This window comes from Gymnoscopelus braueri (genome assembly GCF_963280865.1).
Source record: "Gymnoscopelus braueri genome assembly, chromosome: 15".
Lineage (NCBI taxonomy): Eukaryota > Metazoa > Chordata > Actinopteri > Myctophiformes > Myctophidae > Gymnoscopelus > Gymnoscopelus braueri.
In genome coordinates this window covers 46,357,020-46,380,587 of record NC_137620.1, presented here as the reverse complement: position 1 = coordinate 46,380,587, position 23,568 = coordinate 46,357,020, and the positions used below count along the sequence as shown (strand labels likewise).

The following is a 23,568-nucleotide window of genomic DNA, read 5'->3' as shown; positions in this document are numbered from 1 at the left end:
AATGATATTATGGCACATTATGGCACTCGGTGCCGCGCTATGAGCTTCTAGATCTGCTATTTTTGAATAGCCAAAGAAAACTGAAAATGACACACAGATGCTTCCCCGGTCTTAATAGATTAAGACGCACAAATGATGCCTCTGACTATGATGATGTTTGAATAAACCTTCTACCAACCTTTCATCACCTTCCTAAACTAATGGCCTAGTATTATATAGGACATTAGTCATTTTAGTATTTTTTTATAAAGTTTTTCAGAAAAAAATTAAATCTAAAACAAATCTATATATATCTTAATCATTTCACCCAAAACGTTTATAACAAATTATGTCTATTAACATAAAAACAACACAGTCTGGCAGTTATGTAACATAAGAGATTTAAATAGATTTAAATAGGATTAAACCTGACTTAGGCCGAATAAAAAAAGTCACACTAGGGAGATAGGCCATTATACTAAAAGGGGAGGGAACAGCATGATCCTTTTCATTTTTTTCATTTAGGAGATTTGTCATGAGGAGCTGACTTAGGCAAAAATAACATTTTCCTCAAAAAATTAGTTTATGGAGGTGACGCTTTGTTTCATCTAGTCTCCACAAGGTGGTGCTAGAGTACTTCTGTAATTTCCATGTTGTTAACAAAGCTCCATGATAAGAGACATTAATGATCAAATGAGTACAAACAGTAATTCTGTTACTTCTGTTGAGTTAATAATAATAATAATTCAACTTGAGAATATAGTATTTATGTATAATGTTCAACATGCCCACGGCCTATACTTTATAAACGTTGATATAAGATGTCTTGCATGATTATAAACATACTGTATGAGAGCGTTGTCTCATGAATGTGTTTATAATGCTTTACAGACATAACAATAATAATGATGATGATGATAATACTAATGATGCAACTTGTACAACTTTGTATATTACCTTCAACACAAAACATGATAGTGCTTTACATTAAAATAAAAAAATAGCATTTGATTTATTGAATATTTTATTAACAGTTTGCAAATAGTACAGTGGTCTGATTTTACAATGATGCTAAAAGGATAACACAAAGATCCCTAGAGGCTTGTTTTCATTGTGGTCCTGTAGCAGATCTACAACCTCACAACACATTGCGATGAGCTTGTAGATCTGCTATTTTCCAATAGCCAAAGTATAAAATAGGGCTTAAGCGGTTAAAGCACATAATCAATCAATAAGAAAGTTAAATGGCAAATACAATGAAATAAAATGCTTAAAACTGGTGAGAAATAGATCACTTCTCTTGCACTGTTTTAAGAACAGAACAAACATTATATTAATCTACATGAAACATGGTATTAAAATGGAACAGATGGCTGTTAGATTAATGTTATTCACATTCTATAGGCTCCCCTTTAACTATATATATGAAAATATGAATATAAATGTTTATGTAATGTCTACAGTGCATATTGGGTAGAACTTGCAAGGCAGACAACACACCAGCTAACTGATACATGGTGAACATGATGGTTTCAGCACAGAGCTCTTTCACACATCCAGTAAGTGGTAGAGATAGAACACGTATTGTCGCTCCATCCTCTGTTAGGATAGCCAGACAGAGACCCATCATAATACTCAACACAGTCATCTTCTGCATTAGGGTGCTCGTTGTTTTCACCATGCGCACCAGGCGCACCAGGGTACCAGTACCTGTAGAAGTAGGAACATATATTTAATACAATACTTTTACAAGAATGTTTTTTGACTCTAAATCATTTGTTTTTTAATCGTCTCCTCATTTTATATTCAGTGGTTTTCAAACGTATTCGTAGCCGATCTACAAGCTCACAACATGTTGCATGTGTATAAGCTTGTAGATCGGCTTATTTTGCCGCTTTGGAAAATGTGTGGGATAAATGAATGAATAAATAGTTATAATATGTATTTAAGGCTGTAGAAATGAGTACACACAAAGTACTGATATAGAAAATAAAATAAAATAAAATATATAATTAGCCTATTTGTATATATTTCATATATTTCACTAATAATGATGGTTCACCTGGATCTCATGACCAGTTTTGGCTATAATTACTCAGGAACAGTAATAAATTGCTAGTTACCAAAAGAACCCACAGGAAGCATCGTGTTGCCTTATTTTTTAACTCTATGGCTGCCGTGCTGCTGCAGGAGTTTTTCTGTGTCTTGACTAGTTCAAGCCAGTAGATGGCACTGTTGGGACTGCTGATGCACTAGAGCAGTGGTTCTCAACCAGTGGTCCAGGGACCACCAGTGGTCCTTGAGAGGGTTCCAGGTGGTCCCCAGCTAAATGATGGAGAGTTGGTAACCAAATGGACCCTTATAGATCTTTAACTCTTGAGAGTGTAAAATGTTACGCTGTCAAGAGTTAAATTATTGTTAAACATCTGTATTACTTAATTTACAAGAAGTAACACAATTAGAGAATGTAGAAGTATTAATATTTTGATCAACATTTGCCTGTTATCTCTCCTATGGAACCAACATCAATACAACATGGATGGAATTGTGGACAAAATCTTATCCAACGATAACACAATATTCTAAGTCTTGGGTCTGAGAGTCTAAATCTCATCAAACGGTGGTTCCGTGGCTCAAATGCCCAATAATTAATGGACCTTGATATGAAAAGGGTTGAAACCCACTGCACTAGAGCTGCAGGACGATATGTGAGTTATTTCATTCATTTTGTATTTAATAACTTCAAAACTTAATAATCTGAGCAGTGAAATCATGTTCTGAAAAGCAGCAGATCAGTTTAACAGTTGTTGGGCTACCAGTTGTTTGTTAACTGCATATAACTAGTAGATGATTTAATCATCTAGTTCACATTTATAATAAAGATCTACTGTACCTTAGCTTATTACCCTATATTACAGTATGTATAGCCTATTCATTTTAAGAAAGCTACACATTTACATGTCGTAGGGATGTTAACATGAAGTCAGTTATTATCACCAATACACCCCTGACTATATCACACATACGTCTGTCATTAAATTAAATCACCCGATGTGACACGTTGTGAGTTTGATCGGCAATAACACCATCATTAGACTTTATGGATTCACTTACTATATTAATATAATAAGTATTATATGACGGATGACGACAATGACAAGACGTGGAGGATAAACGTTGACTGTTTACAATCAGACTCCAACTAACACGTGATGGATTATAATAGCCTACTTTCAATACAGGCTACCATTTTATGCAGAAATCCTCCCAGTGTCTGATGACAGAGCAAGGAGGAGAGAGTCGGGTAGGAAAGAACACCTCATAGCATTTAAACAGCGTCTTCAAGCAGATGATATTATCAGACAGATCAAACTCATAACTAAAACATTGGGGTCTTTATGGCCAAACATTTGCAGCCCCTTGCAGTCATGGAGGACGCAGGATTTCAGCATAATGATTAAAGTCAGCCTGTCGCCTCGCCGACTTTCAGCAGCACAGTAAAAAAACATTCATTTTAACCATGAATGTGACTTTGTCAAGTAAACACACGCTTACTTTAAATAACAACCTCTTGTTTTTTTTAAACATTATAGCTTAGAAATATATGTGTGTGTTGGCCTTTATATTACTTATATATTATATTACTTATTACTTTTACTGTTTTTCTTCATATTCCATACCGTTGCTGTCGGGTGGAAACCCAGGATCCAAAACCATTCCTTTTTCATTGTTATTTTAAAAACATTTTAAAATAGTGAAAATAACCAATCTACAAGCCCACAATGCATCGCGATGCGTTGTGGGCTTGTAAATCTGCTATTATCACTACTTTTGTGCGACACTCTTGTATAATATAGTAGGTAATTAATTTACAAAGAAATATAAAAAGTCAAAATATGGAGATACAAGGTTTCTGCCAGACAGCTAAGAATGAATTATCCTTACAGGAGGAATCAGAAACGTCCTAAAAGCAGCACTAAACACAATGAAGCCTCTCAAACAGGCCTGTACAAAGTTTTTTAATGATGGACACCTTTGTATGTTTGACTGAAATAAACTCAAAATAATGACGATACTTCCAAATGTTGAAAGTATTCCTGTGTGTGTGTGTGTGTGTGTGTGTGTGTGTGTGTGTGTGTGTGTGTGTGTGTGTGTGTGTGTGTGTGTGTGTGTGTGTGTGTGTACTATGCATAACTGCCACTGGCTTCATGTTTGAGCCACACACTGACCTGACCCAGACCATAAATCCCCAGACCTGCACATAGGCTGCGTCATTGATTGAATAATTTATTAACAAAGGCTATGTTAAAAGGATAACACATAAAGCCCCAGGGGGCTTTTTTCCATTGTGGCCCATTGTACTCAATTCATCACGACCCACCGAAACAGGTCGTAGCCCCGGCACCACAAAGAGTTAATCCGGCCCTGGTAACGCAAGGTTACTTGGATCAGTAATGTAATAATATTAAAATTACAATACTCGTTACTGGGGAAAGTAATAATATTACAGTAATATATTACTATGTAACGTGTTACTGCCCTACACTGCTCATGACACATCACTGTGCTTCGACACACCCTTTGAGAACCACTGTTCTAGATATTAGATGCACATTAACTTTATAGTGAAGTAGATATCAGATATCTTAGTGACAGTGTAGTATATTTGTATTTTATGATAACATTTGATACCATTTATTAGAATGAAGGTAAAATGAAGATGATCAGTCTTACGTTGGTGTGGTCAGTGGAGTCCCATCTACCCACTGGAAAGATCCTTCCTCATCTATATCGGTCAAACCCAGCCATATCCACTTGTTGAAACTGGCAACAAAGTCCTGGACAAAAAAACTGCTGGTTACTGATGTACAAACTGTACAATAGATGTGTGTCTCCACAAAATGCACTAATGTGCGCGCACACACACACACACACACACACACACACACACACACACACACACACACACACACACACACACACACACACACACACACACACACACACACACACACACATGCACGCGCACACACACACACACACACACACACACACACACACACACACACACACACACACACACACACACACACACACACACACACACACACACACACACACTCTACCTGTTTTGCTTTGCTCTTTATGACAATCAGGTCAGATTGTCTGTCTCTACACCACTGTCTGCTCTGGTCCCAGGTTTTTATCTCAGTAGAGATGTAATAACAACCTCTGTCAAATGTCTGCCATCCAGGTGCTTCAGACAAAAAATATAATAAAGTTAGTCTTTTTTTTATCGGTCAAATTAATAACAAATGATGAACAACATGATATAACAATGAATAAAAACAGTGATGTTTCACTGACCACAGGTTATGCCCTTCAGGCAATCTCTCTCTTCAGTCAGGTTGTTGTTCTTGATTTGTAATTGGTCTCGCTCTTCAGTCAGGAGGTCATACCTGGTCTCTAACTTGTCATATCTGGTCTGTAACTTGTCATACCTGCTCTGTATCTGGTCATACCTGGTCTCTAACTTGTCATACCTGCTCTGTATCTGGTCCAAACTGCTCTGTAACTGTTCTGTCAGGTTGTCATGTTTGTTCTGTAACTCATCTAAACTGCTCAGTAGTTGTCGTCTCTCCACCATGTTGGACTGATCTGTGAAATGAGAAATCCACTATTTAAAAACACCTACATTTTTATGTACAAATGCTGCTACAGCTTATGTTGCTGCTATACTAAACCTATTACTACAACTGATATTAGATTTTATGAGGTATCACATAGTGCATACATTGTAATAAAATGCATTGTTATGATACTTAACTTACAGAGATTTAGTGGTACAGCAACGCTGAGGAGAGCTAGAACAACACAAAGCAATCCAACACCGACTCCAACCCGCCTGTTCCGTCTCCTGTCTGGAGACACACACACACACACACACACACACACACACACACACACACACACACACACACACACACACACACACACACACGCACGCACACGCACACAAACAGAGAGAAAAGTTGGGAGTGAGATCGGTTAAAATCTTTTGAAACTCCTGTATAAAAAGTTTATTCTTTGTGATTTGTACATTAGTTTTAGTAACATCTCTTACCCGCCCGCAGTATCTTCAGTAGATCTTTCTTGGTCTTAACAACATTTTCATAGGTCGCATCACCTATCTGTTGGAGGTCAAGGGTGTCATAATGTCCTTCTTCAGCCATTTCAACTTCAGTCCCTGTTGCTGTAGTCGTGGCGTCAACATGATGTTCCTCTTGGAGTGGATCTCTCTCCTGAGCGTCAGGCCTCACATCAATATCATCATAGATTGTATCGCCCATCTCTTGGAGCTCAATGTTGTCATAATGTTCAGCCACAGCCATGTTCCACCATTTCACAACTCACTGAAGACGTGTCTTCACTGTCCTAAACGTAGACAGCACTGTTACATTTATATCACATGTGACAGCTCACACTCTGTGAACCAATAAAAACAAACCACCTCACTCACTCACACACAGACAGACACACACACACACACGCATGCGCACAGACTCACAGACACACACACACACACACGCACACACACACACACGCACGCACGCACGCACGCACGCATGCGCACAGACTCACAGACACACACACACACGCACACACGCACGCACGCATGCACACACACTCACACAGACTCACACACACACACACACACACACACACACACACACACACACACACACACACACACACACACACACACACACACACACACACACACATGCCCATACCAACGTCACCTCTCCTCTGCTAGGCTGGCTCTGAGGTTTAACACCTGATCTTATCTGATGAAATTCATCTAATTTCTAATCTATTTTTTCATCATAAATATCAACCACACATGCGTAGGCTGTACTGACAGCAGCTAGAAGTAACCACATTTTTCCAGTAGCTTCACGATCTCTCTGAAGTTACACAAACACAAACAACTGTCCATCATTAAGAACCCACACCAAAAAAGTTAGCAAATTAAATCAATAAAATTATAAATAAAAAGGGCAGATTGTTTGAGACTAATATGTTTTAATAAAAACATGCATGTGCGTGTATGCGTGTGTGCGTGCGTGCGTGTTCCTTCGACATGTACATTGCTTTGGCTGTAACTTGCACATGCCATCTCTGCATGATGGTATAATTGTAAAACAATTGCTGTGATATTTGATATAAATATGTTGTCCAACCTGTAGGAGTCGCTCTAGTGCAGTGAGAGAGAAAGAGAGGATTCAAACCCCTTTCTTCTCCATGGAGGTGGATAGGAACATTTACACTGACCCTTGACCTATAGGCCCAGGGGCCCAAGAGCTCAGGGCCCCCCTCACTGATGTAAAGTAACTAAGTACATTTACTCAAGTAATTTTGAGGTATTTTTTTTTTTACTTTACTGGAGTATTTTCTGTACTTTTACTTTTACTCCATTACATCTCAGAGGCAAATATTGTGCTTTTACTCCACTACTACAAATTATTTGAAATCTTTAGTTACTAGTTACTTTGCATATATACATTATTATATTATAAAACATACATTAACCACTTCAGTCCTATTTTATACCTAGGCTATTTGAAAATAGCAGATCTACAAGGCGCGATGCGACGCGTTGTGAACTTGTAGATCTGCTATTTTCGAACATGTTAGTGCTTTTACTTTTGGTACTTTTAGTATATTTTTGTGCCAATACTTTTGTACTTTTAAGTAAATTTAGAATTCCTGACTTTTACTTTATTTCTACATTACAGTATTGATACTTTTACTTAAGTATTTCTACATTACAGTATTGATACTTTTACTTAAGTAAAATAATGTGAGTACTTTTTCACCACTGCATTTTAGTCTCTTCTAAGAACATAAAGGTGTTAAAATCACATGTTTTTGACTTTCCAACCGCATGTGTGCTGACGTTACTGGCATGTATTTATAGAGATCTGTGGCCAAAAAACTGCACTGATTGCATAATATTACAATATAAAATATATAACTTTGCATCTCTTGTAGGTCATAGGGCAGTCTGTGGTTCTCTAGCTTTTCAGGCCATGACCCCCAAAATCATCAAACGGTGGTTCTGTGACTCAAATGCTGAATAAATAATGGATCTTGATATGAAAAGGGTTGAAAACCACTGCTGTAAATGAATGCTTAAACACTAGTGACACAGACAACAATGACTTATAGATAATATGCTTTTATTTGTTGTTTCATGACATTGAACTGTTGTATCTCTGATATACAGATAAACGGCTGTAGTTCTTCTTCAGGTTCAGTATATCTGGCCTGGCTTTATCTTTATATACAGATATTATGGTCCATTTTAGCGTGGAACTGTCAACTTATATGAGGACAATGTGGTTATGTACGCATTAAGGTCATAATACACACACACGCTATTCCACTGCACGTGTGTGTGTGTGTGTGTGTGTGTGTGTGTGTGTGTGTGTGTGTGTGTGTGTGTGTGTGTGTGTGTGTGTGTTGTTGTCACTGGATCTTCTGTTTGTCCCATCGTTCTGGAGTGAGGGTCCTGTGTGTGTGTGTGTGTGTGTGTGTGTGTGTGAGTGCGTGTGCGTGCGTGCGTGCGTGCGTGCGTGTCTACATCAGTATGTTCTTATTATTGTCACTTGGTCTTCTGTTTGTCCCATCATTCTGGAGTGAGGGTCTTCTGTGTGTGTGTGTGTGTGTGTGTGTGTGTACATCAGTGTGTCACTGGGTCTTCTGTTTTTCCCATTGTTCAGGAGTGAGGGTCTTCTGTTCAAAGGCATGGATCTCCTTCAGTTCCTCTGCTAGGCATGTATTCACCAGCCTGTCACACAAATGGTTAAAGATTAAACAAAACAAAACATATTATACGGTATAATATGTTTATACGTAGGATTTTAACAGTTTGAGTACATGGGGGTATAATTTATACCTCCATGTACTCACACTGTTAAAATCCTACGTGTTCATTTAACTCAGAGAAGAGTACAAATGGAACCAAATGTATTTGTTTCATTTGTTCCACAACATAAAAAAATAAACACACGTATTTTGCCGGTGCCTTGATGGCGTCGTAATGCTTGATTTTACACTTGGTTGCATACTGAAAATAGTCGATCTACAAGCTCACAACGCATCGCAGAGCGACGCGTTGTGAGCTTGTAGATCTGCTATTTTCAGAGCGCAACACTCACACGCAACCAAACATAAAATTGAATGTGTGTGAATGTGTGAATGTAATGCACATTTTAAAGCTCTTTGGACAAAAGCGTTATATAAATGCACCATTTACTATACCTGTGTCTCTGTAAAATAGGTTTATTGTTACTATACCTGTGTCTCTGTAAAAGAGGTTTATTGTTACTATACCTGTAATAGAGGTTTATTGTTACTATACCTGTGTCTCTGTAATAGAGGTTTATTGTTACTATTACCTGTGTCTCTGTAAAATAGGTTTATTGTTAATATACCTGTGTCTCTGTAAAAGAGGTTTATTGTTACTATTACCTGTGTCTCTGTTAAAGAGGTTCATTGTCACTATACCTGTGTCTCTGTAAAAGAGGTTTATTGTTACTATTACTTGTGTCTCTGTTAAAGAGGTTCATTGTCACTATACCTGTGTCTCTGTAAAATAGGTTTATTGTTACTATTACCTGTGTCTCTGTAAAAGAGGTTTATTGTTACTATTACCTGTGTCTCTGTAAAAGAGGTTTATTGTTACTATTACTTGTGTCTCTGTTAAAGAGGTTCATTGTCACTATACCTGTGTCTCTGTAAAATAGGTTTATTGTTACTATTACCTGTGTCTCTGTAAAAGAGGTTTATTGTTACTATTACCTGTGTCTCTGTAAAAGAGGTTTATTGTTACTATTACCTGTGTCTCTGTAATAGAGGTTTATTGTTACTATTACCTGTGTCTCTGTAAAAGAGGTTTATTGTTACTATTACCTGTGTCTCTGTAAAAGAGGTTTCCCCTCGAACTGTGACGACACGATCAGCACCTTGAAGCTAGCCGCACATCTGTTGGGCGAGGTGTCTTCTACTTCCTGTGAAACACATGAGGTGCACTGTTTGTTTTAACCACTTCTTAAACCCATTAAGACCGGGAACGCATCTGTGTCATTTTTAGATTGCTTTGGCTATTCAAAAATAGCAGATATACAAGCTCATATTCAAAGATTTGCTAAAAATGTTCATGATTTTTCAAAAAATTGCTGATCTACAAGCTCATACCTGTAGCACTGCACTCGGTGCCGCGCTATGAGCTTATAGATCTGCTATTTTTTGGATTTTTTTATAAATAAATAAAAACATTACTGGGTTTGGTGATGTTCTATATTGTCTGAATCAACTTTGTTTGTGTTTGTTTACGTGCTAAAAGAGTGACTTTGAGAGCTGTTTCATTGTACAATGTAAGTCAATGAGGAGCATATTTTGAATGATCAATTTCTAATCAATGGAGCAATTATGTTTGATTTCTCGTCCACCTTTGGAGTCACATCATGGCAAGGTAACTACACAACCTAAACCTCTACCAAAGTGGTCTTGGCCTTTAAGGGGGTTCCAGGGGGTCCCCAGAAAAATTAGGAACAATTTAAACACTTTAATCTTTTTTTTTACTGTTCGGCTATTTGAAAACACCACATCTTACAAGCTTATAGATCTGCCATTTTCAACTATTTTTTTTTAAAGGAACCTTGAATGTAAAAAAGAAAAATAGCAATAATTTTTTACAATTTTTAACAACAGAAATCTTTTCTTCCGGGAGTCCCTGGCACAAAATATGTTCAGATGGGGGTCTGCAGCCAAATAGATATTCATTTGGGGGTCCTTGACATGACAATACTGGAGATCAACTGGTGTAATGTACCAAAACAATGATAAACATGTGCTTCTATAACAAAATCAATAATCATACCACATGTACAGCTCCCAGCTCCTTGGTGAGTTTATCTCGGATCTGATCAGCTGTCACAGCCATGATGAACTAACTAGATGTTACACTTTAATAAACCTACTGCTACAATGTAACCTGTTAATGTATCCTTTGTGTTTATGATCAATTGATTTCATGGAAACATTTGTATCCGATGGTTCAGTCAGTGAGATGAGAGACAGTTCAGTGAGGGTGGAGTTGTTGGGGGGGGAATAATCCAAGCGTCCAATCGCATTGCGGCGGCGGCAGCCGTGACCAATGGGATTCGTTCTATCAGAGCGTGGGGGGCGGGACGTGTTTCGGCAACGTGGCCAATCACAGGAGCGGATTGTGTGGGGTCCTCGCTGTGAGGTGGAGTCGAATATTGTGCCTGACACAAAATAATCAAAAAAAATAAAAACAAACTAAAATATTTCAAACGTCTTATGCGCTATAATACATCAAGGCAAACGTTACATTATATGTCATAAGTGTTATCCGTGAGGTTACAATAGCAGATCTACAAGCTTGTAGATCTTCTATTTTCAAAAGATTTTTATACATTTAAAAACTTGTGAAATGGGACATTCTGCACAATGAGTACTTTCTACTTTTGTTTCTTTAAGTACATTTTGATACCAATATACTTTTGTACTTTTACTCAAGTACATTTTTAATTCAGGACTTTTACTTGTAACAGAGTATTTATACTTTCATTTCAGTATTGATACTTTTACTTGAGTAAAAAAAACATCTGGAGGCACTATTTCCACCACTGTTTGTTTTAATCGAGTTTTAATCAGGCAAAGCGGCGGACAGCTACGAGTATTTGAAACAACTGCAGCCGTGCTGACAAGCGTTGCCATGTCTGCTTATTGTAAGCAACATTGGTCTTGTTTTGCTGTAAAGTTGCTTTTTTAGGCTTGTTTCTAAAGTGTAGTTGATTATTTGGGCTTAATCGATTCCTAATGTCGTTTAAACCAGTGGTCCTAAAATATTTCATGTCAAGGACCCCCAGATTAATGTAGTTATTATCCAAGGACCCCCCCATCAAAAATAATATTCTAAATCTTTCACTTCAAGATTTTTTTCGGAAAATAGCAGATCTATAAGCTCACAACGCGTCGACGCGTTGTGAGCTTGTAGATCAGCTATTTTCAAATAGCTGATGTTGATTTAAATACATTGCTAATGTGGCTTCTTTTGGGCTTGCTTTCATAGACCCGGTTGCTTATTTCTCTGACGCAATCTGGCAACACTGGCAGCATCAGCATGCTAACATTTATTAGCATTTAGCATCTGTGCGTCAAACGCATAGCAGAGGAGAGGAGGGAGCAGCTTAACCACATGTACATTTTATTTTATAACATTTATAATATGATCAGTTGTTTGGGAGGGGTAAAAACACAGCGACACAATTATAAAATATGTTTTTATTAATGTTAAATGTGTTTAGTTTGTAACGGTAGCTCTACGGTTTGTTTACCAGTTACCGTAATATTAGTAGAATATGCGCAGCCGATATTCGGCTAGGTTAAAAACAAACGGTTAAATGAATCAGGCCCCTCTGTGGTATTATTATTAGTAGTAGTATTAGTATTAATAATAATAGTTAATACATCATGGTGGTGGAGGTGGAGAGTTTCTTCGGGGTCTACATGCTGTTCTGCACCAACCCTAAGTTTAAGGGGCGCATCTACATCGGCTTTACGGTCAACCCGGAGCGGCGCATCGGCCAGCACAACGGGGGACGTCAGAAGGGCGGAGCCAAGAGGACCAGTGGGCGGGGCCCCTGGTATGATGAAGTAACTGAGTACATTTACTCAAGTATTGTCTTTAAGTTAAAAGAAAAGTTGAAGTACTTCCAATTCTTTTTATACTTTTACTTCTACTCCACTACATCTCAGAGGCTTTTTTTGTGTTATCATTTTAGCAGTGGTGGTAAAAGTACTCATTTTGTTTTACTTTAAGTAAAAGTATCAATACTGCAGTGTAGAAATACCCTGTAAAAAGTCAGGAATTCACAATTTAGTTGAGTAAAAGTACAAAAGTATAGGTATCAAAATGTACTTAAAGTACAAAAGTAAAAGTAGTCATTATGCAGAATGTCCCATTTCACATGTATAAAAATCATTTGAAAATAACACATTGTGAGCTTGTAGATCTGCTATTTTCAAATGGTCAAAATCTATATAGGGCTGAAGTGGTTAATGTATATTTTGTAATAATAATCAAAATCTACAAAGTAACTAGTGACTAAAGTTTGCAAATAAATGTAGTGGAGTAAAAAGTACAATATTTGCCTCTGTGATGTAGTGGGGTAGAAGTAAAAGTATTGGAAATTGGAAATACTCAAGTAAATGACAAATACCCCAAAAATGTACTTAACTACAGTACTGGAGTAAATGTACTTAGTTACTTTCCACCTACTGCACTGTACTATTTGCAAACTGTTAATTAAGTATTCAATCAATAAGTGATGTGTAACAGTGCTGTAGGGCCCCATATATTATGTGTGCAAAGATTATTTTTTTTGTGTGTGATTACATGTTTGTTTTTTTTGTTCTATCCAGGGAGATGGTTCTCATCATCCATGGCTTTCCTTCGGACATCGCAGCCTTGAGGGTGAGGTTTCTGTGGGCTTTCTGTACTTCATATAATAATCTTGTTATACATAACGATGTCCATGCTAAAGGGTTTTGACCTCCCTCCCATCTCTGCTCATTCGTATCAGGGGTGATGCAACTTTGATGATGGAGAGGGCCACCATATTCCCACACTCACTCCATACTATAGGGCCACATGGCATATATACTGTCGGGCCATTCTATGTCACACAGAATAGCAAAAATAGCCGATCTACAAGCTCAAAACGCGTCGCAGTGCGACGCGTTTTGAGCTTGTAGATCTGCTATTTTTGTACTTAATTTAAAAAAAAAAAAATGTTTATCAGCTTTTGCTATTTTTGAATTGGAATTCAGATTTCTTTTTGTGATACTTTTTAATTGGAATCCTGAAAAGTAACATTATTATTTAATTTCAAATGCATTTAGTTATACTGTATGTTAACTTTATGAACTTAAATACAAATACATTGGACATAAAAAAAGACAATAGAATTTTAATACTAGTCATTAAGCTACTAATATAGACTGAAGTAATTAAAGCGGGTCATGTTTGCATGTGTGGAATCGTAACAGCTGAAATCAATGATATATCACTATTCTGATATTGACCTGTGGGGCCGCTTTAAGTGAAGGTGGGGGCCGCATGTGGCCCCCGGGCCGCCAGTTGCCCATGTACAGTATGCGCATGCGCCTCCTTTCTGGAAATGTAGTTATTTAACACTTATTTTAACAAACAAACACCAACAAACACTTACATCCCCTTTAAAGCCTGTTTGCATACATATACTTAAAGTACTATAATGCTGAAGCCCTATTGTATATACCAAAAAAAAGGAATTGGCAATTTTTGAAAACAAGGCAAAATAAAATAATATGTCGTATGGTTCGATTGGTCAGTTTGAGTGGGCGTGGCAGCACCCCCACTCCTCCAGGCGTCTGGCCCATGTGACGTGTCTCGTGTCGTTCTATTGGTCAGTTCGAGTGGGCGTGGCAGCACCCCCACTCCTCCAGGCGATTGGCCCATGTGACCCGGCGGTCTAAGAAGGAGTCCAGCCTGCAGTTCCACTGGCGCGTCGTCTCCAACATGCTGCGGGTGGCGCCGTGGAGCCGCCTGCCCCTCACCACGCGCTGGCTCAAGCAGGAGTACAGGTGAGCTCTCAGAAGGAATTATTTGAGTAATTAGCAATTAATTTTTCAATAATCGTCCGAATTGTTCCTATTTATCTGAATAAATGTATCTGTTGAAAAATAGCAATCAGTAAACGGTGAATTATTTGTCTATTTCAGTTATTTGTCACCAGTGGTGGAAAAAGTACTCACCTTTTGTACTTAAAGGAGTAGTTGAATTCATGGATTTGTTTTGTTTTTTGTCGCATTCCTGAGCCAATAATTTGATGACCGGGTGTATTTCCGGTCTACTTTGTGTCTCCTACCGGATACATTAACATCTTTCCGCCGGTAATCAACTTATTGGTTTAGGAGTGCTACAAAAAACTAAAATAATCCATGAATTCAATGCTTCATGGGGTGTGTAGTTGATAGAAAATAAGATTTTTTTTCCGGTGAACTACTCCTTTAAGTAAAAGTGTCAATACTGCAATGTAGAAATACTCTGTTACAAGTAAAAGTCTGGTATTCAAAATGTACAAAAGTGTTCGCATTAAAAATATACTTAAGTACTGAAAGTAAAAGTACTCATTTTTGCAAAATGTCCCATTTCACAAGTTTCCGAATGTATGAAAATGCTTTGAAAATAGCCGATCTACAAGCTCACAACGCGTCGCATAGCTTGTCTCTCTCAGCTAAAGGGGTCCTTGGCCTGAAAACGTGGAAGACCCCTGGCCTGCACTATAGAATGCCAGGTCAACAAATTAACCTGGCATCTGTCTACTCTGTTGGTTCTCAAAGTGGGGTCCGGGGACCTCCAGGGGTCCTTGAGGGAGTTCCAGGGGGTCCCCAGCTAAACGATGGATAGTTAGGAACCAAATGGACCCTTATGGGTCTGTAACTCTGAGAGTGTACAAATGGAACCAAATGAGAGTTAAATTAACATAGATTTTACAATATAAATTGGGGTCCCAGAGACAGAAAGGCCATTAAATGGGGGTCCCGTAGCCTAATGCATGTCAAACTGGGGGGTCCTTGACATTAAAATGGTTGAGAATCACTGCTAGAGCCATAACAACCTTCTCTTATGGGGGTTCCTGGCATTTCTTTTCAAATGGGGGTCCATGGGCTAATAAGTGGCAATTTGGGGGTCCTTGGTACAAAAGAAGTTTGAGAACCAATGGTCTACTACTCTACTGTACGACACAACTGTACAATGAGTCGTCCAGTAAAATGTCCTGATGGTTTTACACACACAGGATGGACTTTGAGCCCCTCCTCCAGCCTCCGCTACACGTCCCCATCGCGTTCGGCGCCGTCCGCGCCAAGAAGAAGAAGCAGCAGCAGCAGCAGGCGGCGGCGGCGGCAGCATCGGCGCCACCATCTGGCCAGGGAGAGGAGGACGCACCCCGAGTGACATCCCTATGCTCCGTCTGTAGGAAAGCTGTCCAGGTACACTGCAACATGGGCTGGGTTCAGATTATGGATTTTACGTTATATTTGAAATTGTGATTGTGACGCTCGTGATATTGTGATAGGGTCACTTAACCCATTAAGACCTGGGAACGCATCTGTGTCATTTTTAGATTTCTTTGGGCTATTCAAAAATAGCAGATCTACAAGCTCAGAGCTTGTAGATCTGCTATTTATTTGAAAAATCGTGAAAATGTGTGCAAATCTTTAGTTTGAATATATATATATAAAAAAATTTAAAGCGAAAGTTTTTAACTCAAATCTTTGCTTTTGGGGATTTTACAAATGTCTTCTAAATCCTAAAATTCTTTTTTTCCTAATTATTATTTTATTTATTTATTTTTATTTATGTTGCTATAATATCAATGGTTTTCAAACTTCTTTCATGTCAAGGACCCCCAAAATAATATGTATTTGTCCGTGGACCCCCTCCCATCTAAAAAAATTTTGTTCCAGGGACCCCCAGAAGCAAAGATTTGAGTTACAAATGTATAAAGAAGGTTTGCACAAATGTTCAATTTTTTTCTAAAAATAGCAGATCTACAAGCTCATGAGCTATGAGCTTGTAGATCTGCTATTTTTGAATAGCCAAAGAAATAAAAAAATGTGTTCCCTTCCCGGCCTTAACTCTTTCAGTGCCAAGAGTATTTTCATAAAGTACTCCCAAACTGCCAGGAATTTGCTTTCCCTATTCTGGCCGAAAATCACCGGAGAAAAACAACGTGACCCGGAAATGAATTTTTTTTTTTTACATCCGGCTCCGGGTGAGTCTGAAGGAGTCAGGAAGCGAAAGTGATCATGAAAAATACACAGAATAGCGCGACCACAGTCAAAAGTAAAAACTCGGGATTTCTCGTGCTGGCACTGAGGGTACTCGGGAAAAACTCGGGATATGTCGGGGCGTGGCACTGAGAGAGTTAAAGGGTTAAGCTTGTTTATGTCCTCACAAGAATAGTAATACAAACGTGTGCGTGTGTGTGTCTGTGGCTGTGTTAAATTTACCCTAATATTCCACTAACATTATTATATGATATATAAAACACCTCATGTAAACACTTGAATTGGAAGAGAATATTCAGATGGGGTCTGATGGGAAGAATCTTCATCCTGGCTGAGAAAAAAACCTTTTATATTCAGAACAACAGGAAACACAGAGAACATGTATTATTCCTTTCTCTCTGATGGTATTGCTTCTCTGCATCTTTGTATGTTTGTTAATGCTGTCATTATATATATATATATAGACTGTAATGATCAATAGAAGAGATGTCCACCTCAGCCTGCAGTAGACAGCCATGCAGCCATGAAAAATTTGTTTTTTCTCTGGGACTATGTACCTCTTCATCAACCCATTTAGACCGGGAAAGAATATGTGTCATGTTTTGATTTCTTTGGCTATTCAAAAATAGCAGATCTACAAGCTAATAGCGCGGCACTCTGTGCACTCTTTGAATATATATATTTTTTTTTTACGGCAAACATTTATAACATATTTGCTTCTGGGGGATTCTACAAATGTAGTCTTCTAAATCCTACAGTTATTTGAAAAACGTATGTTGCTATATCAGTGGTTCTCAAACTTTTTTTACATTACATTTACATTACAGTCATTTATCAGACGCTTTTATCCAAAGCGACTTACAATAAGTGCATTCAACATAGGTAGGGAACGAAACTACTAATCACCAGAAGTCTTAAGTGCATTCTCTTCTAAAACAAGCAACCAAGAGTATAACTAGCGCTAAGGTAAAAGTGCAATATATCAACTACCTACTTTCTTAAACAGATGAGACAAAATAGCTAAATCAAATGAGCAAGAGCTAAAACAAATAAGTGTATCGACTAAACAAGATCCAGTAAAACAATAAAACAAGAGCTCGTACAACTAGTTAACAACAAGTAGGTCAGGCAGAGAGGTGGGTTTTCAGCCTGCGGCGAAAGATGGGCAGTGACTCTGCTGTCCTGACATCAGTGACTCTGCTGTCCTGACATCAGTGTCTCTGCTGTCCTGACATCAGTGTCTCTGCTGTCCTGACATCAGTGACTCTGCTGTCCTGACATCAGTGACTCTGCTGTCCTGACATCAGTGTCTCTGCTGTCCTGACATCAGTGTCTCTGCTGTCCTGACATCAGTGACTCTGCTGTCCTGACATCAGTGACTCTGCTGTCCTGACATCAGTGTCTCTGCTGTCCTGACATCAGTGACTCTGCTGTCCTGACATCAGTGACTCTGCTGTCCTGACATCAGTGACTCTGCTGTCCTGACATCAGTGACTCTGCTGTCCTGACATCAGTGACTCTGCTGTCCTGACATCAGTGACTCTGCTGTCCTGACATCAGTGTCTCTGCTGTCCTGACATCAGTGACTCTGCTGTCCTGACATCAGTGACTCTGCTGTCCTGACATCAGTGTCTCTGCTGTCCTGACGTCAGTGACTCTGCTGTCTGACATCAGTGGGGAGTTCATTCCACCACTGTGGGGCCAGAACAGAGAAAAGCCGTGACCGTGTAGATCGGCCAGAAAATGTTCACCTTTAAAAATATATATATATATTCAAATATTTGCACACGTGTTCAAGATTTAAAAAATATATATATTTCATGAAATTATATTTTTGAATAGCCAAAGTATAAAATATGCAAGTGGTTACACAGATGCGTTCCCAGTTTGACTGGGTTAACGTACATAATTACATGAAGGGCCGTGGCTTAATTAGAAAGAACAGCAGATAACGGTGTGGTGTGGGTCCTTCAAGAGAATTGACAGAAAAATGTAAGAGTCAATCCACCGTTAACCCATTAAGACATCTGTGTTATTTTAGCCGCGCTACGAGCTTGTAGATCTGCAATTTTTTTTTTATTGTGAAAATTTGTGCAAGTCTTCTAAATCCTAACAAAAAAATAAACGGTTTTGTGATTTTTCAAAAAATAGCAGATCTACAAGCTCATAGCGCGGCACTCGGTGCCGCGCTATGAGCTTGTAGATCTGCTATTTTTGAATAGCCCAAAGAAATAAAAAAATGACACAGACGCGTTCCTAGATTTAATGGGTTAATCTCAAGCGACCGGTTGCTGACACACAATCATATTCCCCCCCCTCCCCCCTCCCCCCTCTCCAGCCCGCAGATCAGCTGACCTGCTTCCACGCCTCCTGTCACATGAGCGGTCACATGACGTGCCTGGCCAGGCACTTCCTGAAGGCGGAGCCGGGTCACGTGCTCCCGGTGGAGGGGGCGTGTCCCCGCTGTCGCCGGGCTCTGCTCTGGGGGGACCTCGTGCGGCACAAGAACGGTTGCTATGGCGACCTGGAGGACGATGACATCACGGCCTCTCAACAGGTCAGTAGAGAGACAAGTGGGACACGCCCCCCCCCACACACACACTCTCAGAGTTATAGACCTGTAAGGGTCCATTTGGAACCCCCTATCAGTGGTTGTAAAGTAACTAAGTACATGTACTCGAGTAATGTACTTAAGTACAGTTTTTGGGCGGTGAAACCGCCCCTATAAGTGAGATTTGGAAAAATGTACATTTTCCTGCGCTGTGATCTGGGCCCAGGAAATTTGTAGAATTATCCTGCGCTGTGATTGGCCAATCACAATCTATTCAGGACTGTGATTGGCCAGTGTCACATGACACATGTGCATAGCCTATATAAGCAACCATAACTTGAAAAAAAACATAAATTGGTTTTTTTCAAGTTATGGTTTTGTCCATCATAAAGAGTGTTTCAATAAATGTATTTATCTTTTGTACATGATTGATCGACTCCATTCAGTATTGTGATTAGCTAGCAAGACACTTCACACAGGGTGTGATTTTTTACTTTACTGGAGTATTTCCAATTTTCAGTACTTTTACTATTCCACTACATCTCAGAGGAAAATATTGTACTTTTACTCCACTACATTTATTTGACTACTTTAGTTACTAGTTACTTTGCAGATTATTACATAATAAAACATACATTAACCCATTAAGACCTGAGAAGATTCTAGAAATGTCTTCTAAATCCTAACAGTTTTTTGAAAAAAAATCTAAAAAAAATATTTTCGAGATTTTTCAAAAATAGCAGATATACAAGCTCGTAGCGCGGCACTCGGTGCCGCGCTATGAGCTTGTATATCTGCTATTTTTGAATAGCCAAAGGCATCTAAAGTGACACAGAAGCGTTCCAGGTATCAATGGGTTAACCACTTCAGCTCTGTTTCGTACATAGGCTATTTGAAAATAGCAGATCTACAAGCTCACAACGCGTCGATCTGCTATTTTCAAACATTTTTGTACTTTTTACTTTTGGTACTTTTAAGTACATTTTGATACCAATACTTTTGTACTTTTACTCAAGTACATTTTTGAATTCCGGACTTTTACTTGTAACAGAGTACTTCTACAATGCAGTATTGATACTTTAAGTAAAGAATTTGAGTACTTTTTGCACCACTGGTCATAACTATAGGTCAAGTGCTACGGGCGGAGGTGGAGTCATGTTTGTATGTCGCGTGCTCTGATTGGTTGGTAAGACGAAGTAAGCTCCGTTACCACGGAGATGCACCCGATGGGAACTATGTACCAACACCAAGTTCACCCACTTCTTTTTACTTCTGTAAACTTTGAGATGTGACGATAAAGATGATTCTGATTCTGACTAACTGTACTTTCACTTCCTTAATCCATTAAGACCTGGAACGCATCTGTGTCACTTTTAGATTTGAGCAAAAAAAAAGAGCATTATTTAACACTTTGGGCTATTCAAAAATAGCAGATCTACAAGCTCGTAGCGCGGCACCGAGTGCCGCGCTACGAGCTTGTAGATCTGCTATTTTTTTTTAAATCGTGAAAATGTGTGCAAATCTTTGAATAAATATTATTTTAAAGCGATTTTTTTTAACTAAAATCTTTGCTTCTGGGGGGGTCCCTGGAACTACATATTTTGAGATGGAGGTCCGACGCCAAATTCATATTGTTTTTGTGGGTCCTTGACATGAAAAAGTTTGAAAAACACCGATATAGAAACATACGTTTTTTTTCTGAATACTGTTGGGATTTAGAAGACATTTTGTAGAATGGGTTTTCAGGTCTTAATGGGTTAATGTTTACATGTTGTGTGTGAGTGGCAGACCGTCTCATGAGAATGTCATGAGACACAATCTGGTGTCATTTGACTCTTGTCAACCATCATTTTACCTTAAAGGGATAGTTCACCCCAAAAATGTATTTTTTTCCTATGGATTAGTCACCCCATGAATTCATGGAGAGTTTTTTGTTTTTTTCCCCGCATTCCTAAGACATTAATTTGATGACCGGCGGTGGCTCCGCTAGGAGACACAAAGAGTCAACTTTGTGTCTCCTAGCGGAGACATTAGCATCTTTCCGCCAGCAGTGGTGGAACAAAGTACTCAAATGTTTTACTTAAGTAAAAGTATCAATACTGAAATGTAGAAGTACTCTGTTACAAGTAAAAGGCCTGTGTTCAAAATGTCACTTGAGTAAAAGTACACAAGTATTTGGCATCAAAATATACTTAATGTACCAAAAGTAAAAGTACTACAGTGACATGTTTGAAAATAGCAGATCTACAAGCTCACAATGAGCATCGCGACGCTCACGATGCGACGCGTTGTGAGCTTGTAGATCTGCTATTTTCAAATTGCCTATGTATAAAATAGGGCTAAAGGGGTTAATGTATGTTTTATTATGTAATCATTTATATAACTAAGTAATATAACTAGTAACTTAAGATTTAAAATAATTGTAGTGGAGTAAAAGTACAATATTTTCCACTGAGATGTAGTGGAGTAGAAGTAAAAGTACTGAAAACTGGAAATACTACAGTAAATAAAAAAATACCTCAAAATTGTACTTAAAATGTACTTTAGTTACTTTACACCACTGTTCGCCAGTCATCAAATTATTGGCTCAGGAATGCGACAAAAACAAAAGAATCTCCATGAATTCAAGGCTTCATGGGGTGTGTTATTGATAGAAAATAAGTCATGTTTTGGGTGAACTATCCCTTTAAAGTCAACTTAGAATGTGTTTAGTGTTTCTTTACTCATGTTGTGTTTTTCTTTCTTTCTACAGAGTCACTGGACAGACCAACTGCAGATCTGAACTGTGTGTGTGTGTGTGTGTGTGTGTGTGTGTGTGTGTGTGTGTGTGCGTGTGCGTGTGCGTGTGTGTGTGTGTGTTCCTACTCATGGATTACTGCTACATGAAATCACAGATGTGTTTTTTTAATGTCTTTGTAGAAATTAAATGTCAATAAATATTATTCACTTTTTGTATGAAATTCCTTGCATTAATGTATTGAACGTTTGTATCTATAGATTTCACCTCTTTGTCTGGAAACAGAGGCGACAACATGCTTTATGTGTAATTTATACTTCGTTCATCGTATGATGGAGTCGAATATAGATCTACAAGCTCACAACACGTCCCATCCACGACGTGTTGTGAGCTTGTAGATCTGCTATGTTCGGTGTGTGACTCCTTCGCGTGACATATTTATACATTAAGTAGGTTAAAGTAAATGACATGGATAGGTTGGATGCATTTGTAAATATTATTAATCCACAACATAGTCTCAATTCAAAGTACCTACAACCCTCCTCCTACATGAATTTAATCCTTTAAGACCGGGAATGCATCTGTGTAAACACTTTAACCATTATTTTATACTTTGGCTATTCAAAAATAGCAGATCTACAAGCTCATAACGCGGCACCGAGTGCCGCGTTATGAGCTTGTAGATCTGCTATTTTTGGAAAATCGTGAAAATGTTTTTTTTTTTTTACTCAAATCTTTGCTCCATGGGGGTCCCTGGAACAACATATTTTGAGATGGGGGGTCTGTGGCCAAATACATTTTCGGGGTCCTTGACATGAAACGGTTTGAGAACCACTGACCAACCAAGTAAAAAAAAACGAAAAACTGTTAGGATTTAGAAGACATTTGTAGAATCCCCAGAAGCAAAGATTTGAGTTGTACAAAAAAATATATATATATATATTCAAAGATTTGCTAAAAATGTCATGAGTTTTCAAAAATAGCAGATCTACAAGCTCATAGTACGGCACTCGGTGCGGCGCTATGAGCTTGTATGTCTGCTATTTTTTAATAGCCAAAGTATAATAAGATAATAATGGCAGCAATTTTGAAACCAGCTAAAGAGCAGTAAAAAGATGTCATTGTTGTACTTCAACCACATGGAGGCCCCAACGCCGTCCCTATTCTGGGGCTAACGTTCAAGCAAATGCCGCAGATCTACAAGCTCACAACACACAACGTGCTGCGATGTGTTGTGAGCTTGTACATCTGTTCCTCCTTTTGTGTAAATCATCATCAAATGTCCAGATGTGTCATGCGGCCACGCCCTCGTTTCTGGTCCCACTTGGAAGAGGGGGGGGGGTATTCAAAAATAGCAGATCTACAAGCT

At 38.6% G+C, this 23,568-nt stretch overlaps 2 protein-coding genes across 2 annotated transcripts; one reads left to right on the top strand and one right to left on the bottom strand.

Annotated features, from left to right (window-relative positions):
* Nucleotides 1-8,237: 8,237 nt before the first annotated feature.
* Nucleotides 8,238-11,108, bottom strand: LOC308101266 (bolA-like protein 2). The gene is made up of 3 exons (XM_080450678.1): nt 10,928-11,108; nt 9,958-10,055; nt 8,238-8,833 (listed from the first exon to the last, which is right to left on the bottom strand). Exons 1-3 carry the CDS (start codon nt 10,988-10,990, stop codon nt 8,734-8,736), a joined length of 261 nt encoding a protein of 86 aa, XP_080306804.1. The 5' UTR covers nt 10,991-11,108; the 3' UTR covers nt 8,238-8,733.
* Nucleotides 11,109-12,234: 1,126 nt separating this feature from the next.
* slx1b (SLX1 homolog B, structure-specific endonuclease subunit) lies at nt 12,235-22,321 on the top strand. The gene is made up of 6 exons (XM_080450667.1): nt 12,235-12,719; nt 13,498-13,549; nt 14,528-14,700; nt 15,918-16,110; nt 19,250-19,468; nt 22,215-22,321. Exons 1-6 carry the CDS (start codon nt 12,547-12,549, stop codon nt 22,242-22,244), a joined length of 840 nt encoding a protein of 279 aa, XP_080306793.1. The 5' UTR covers nt 12,235-12,546; the 3' UTR covers nt 22,245-22,321.
* The last annotated feature ends 1,247 nt before the right edge of the window (nt 22,322-23,568 follow it).

Bases quoted from the DNA above. Each gene is read 5' to 3' on its own strand.
- slx1b (XM_080450667.1), top strand. From the start codon at position 12,547: ATGGTGGTGGAGGTGGAGAGTTTCTTCGGGGTCTACATGCTGTTCTGC. The intron at 13,550-14,527 runs GTGAGGTTTCTG...TCTATTGGTCAG, and splicing joins CGGACATCGCAGCCTTGAGG to TTCGAGTGGGCGTGGCAGCA. The intron at 19,469-22,214 runs GTCAGTAGAGAG...TTCTTTCTACAG, and splicing joins ACATCACGGCCTCTCAACAG to AGTCACTGGACAGACCAACT.
- LOC308101266 (XM_080450678.1), bottom strand. From the start codon at position 10,990: ATGGCTGTGACAGCTGATCAGATCCGAGATAAACTCACCAAGGAGCTG. The intron at 10,056-10,927 runs GTATGATTATTG...TGTGTTTCACAG, and splicing joins AGCTGGGAGCTGTACATGTG to GAAGTAGAAGACACCTCGCC. The intron at 8,834-9,957 runs GTAATAGTAACA...TTTGTGTGACAG, and splicing joins CCTCTTTTACAGAGACACAG to GCTGGTGAATACATGCCTAG.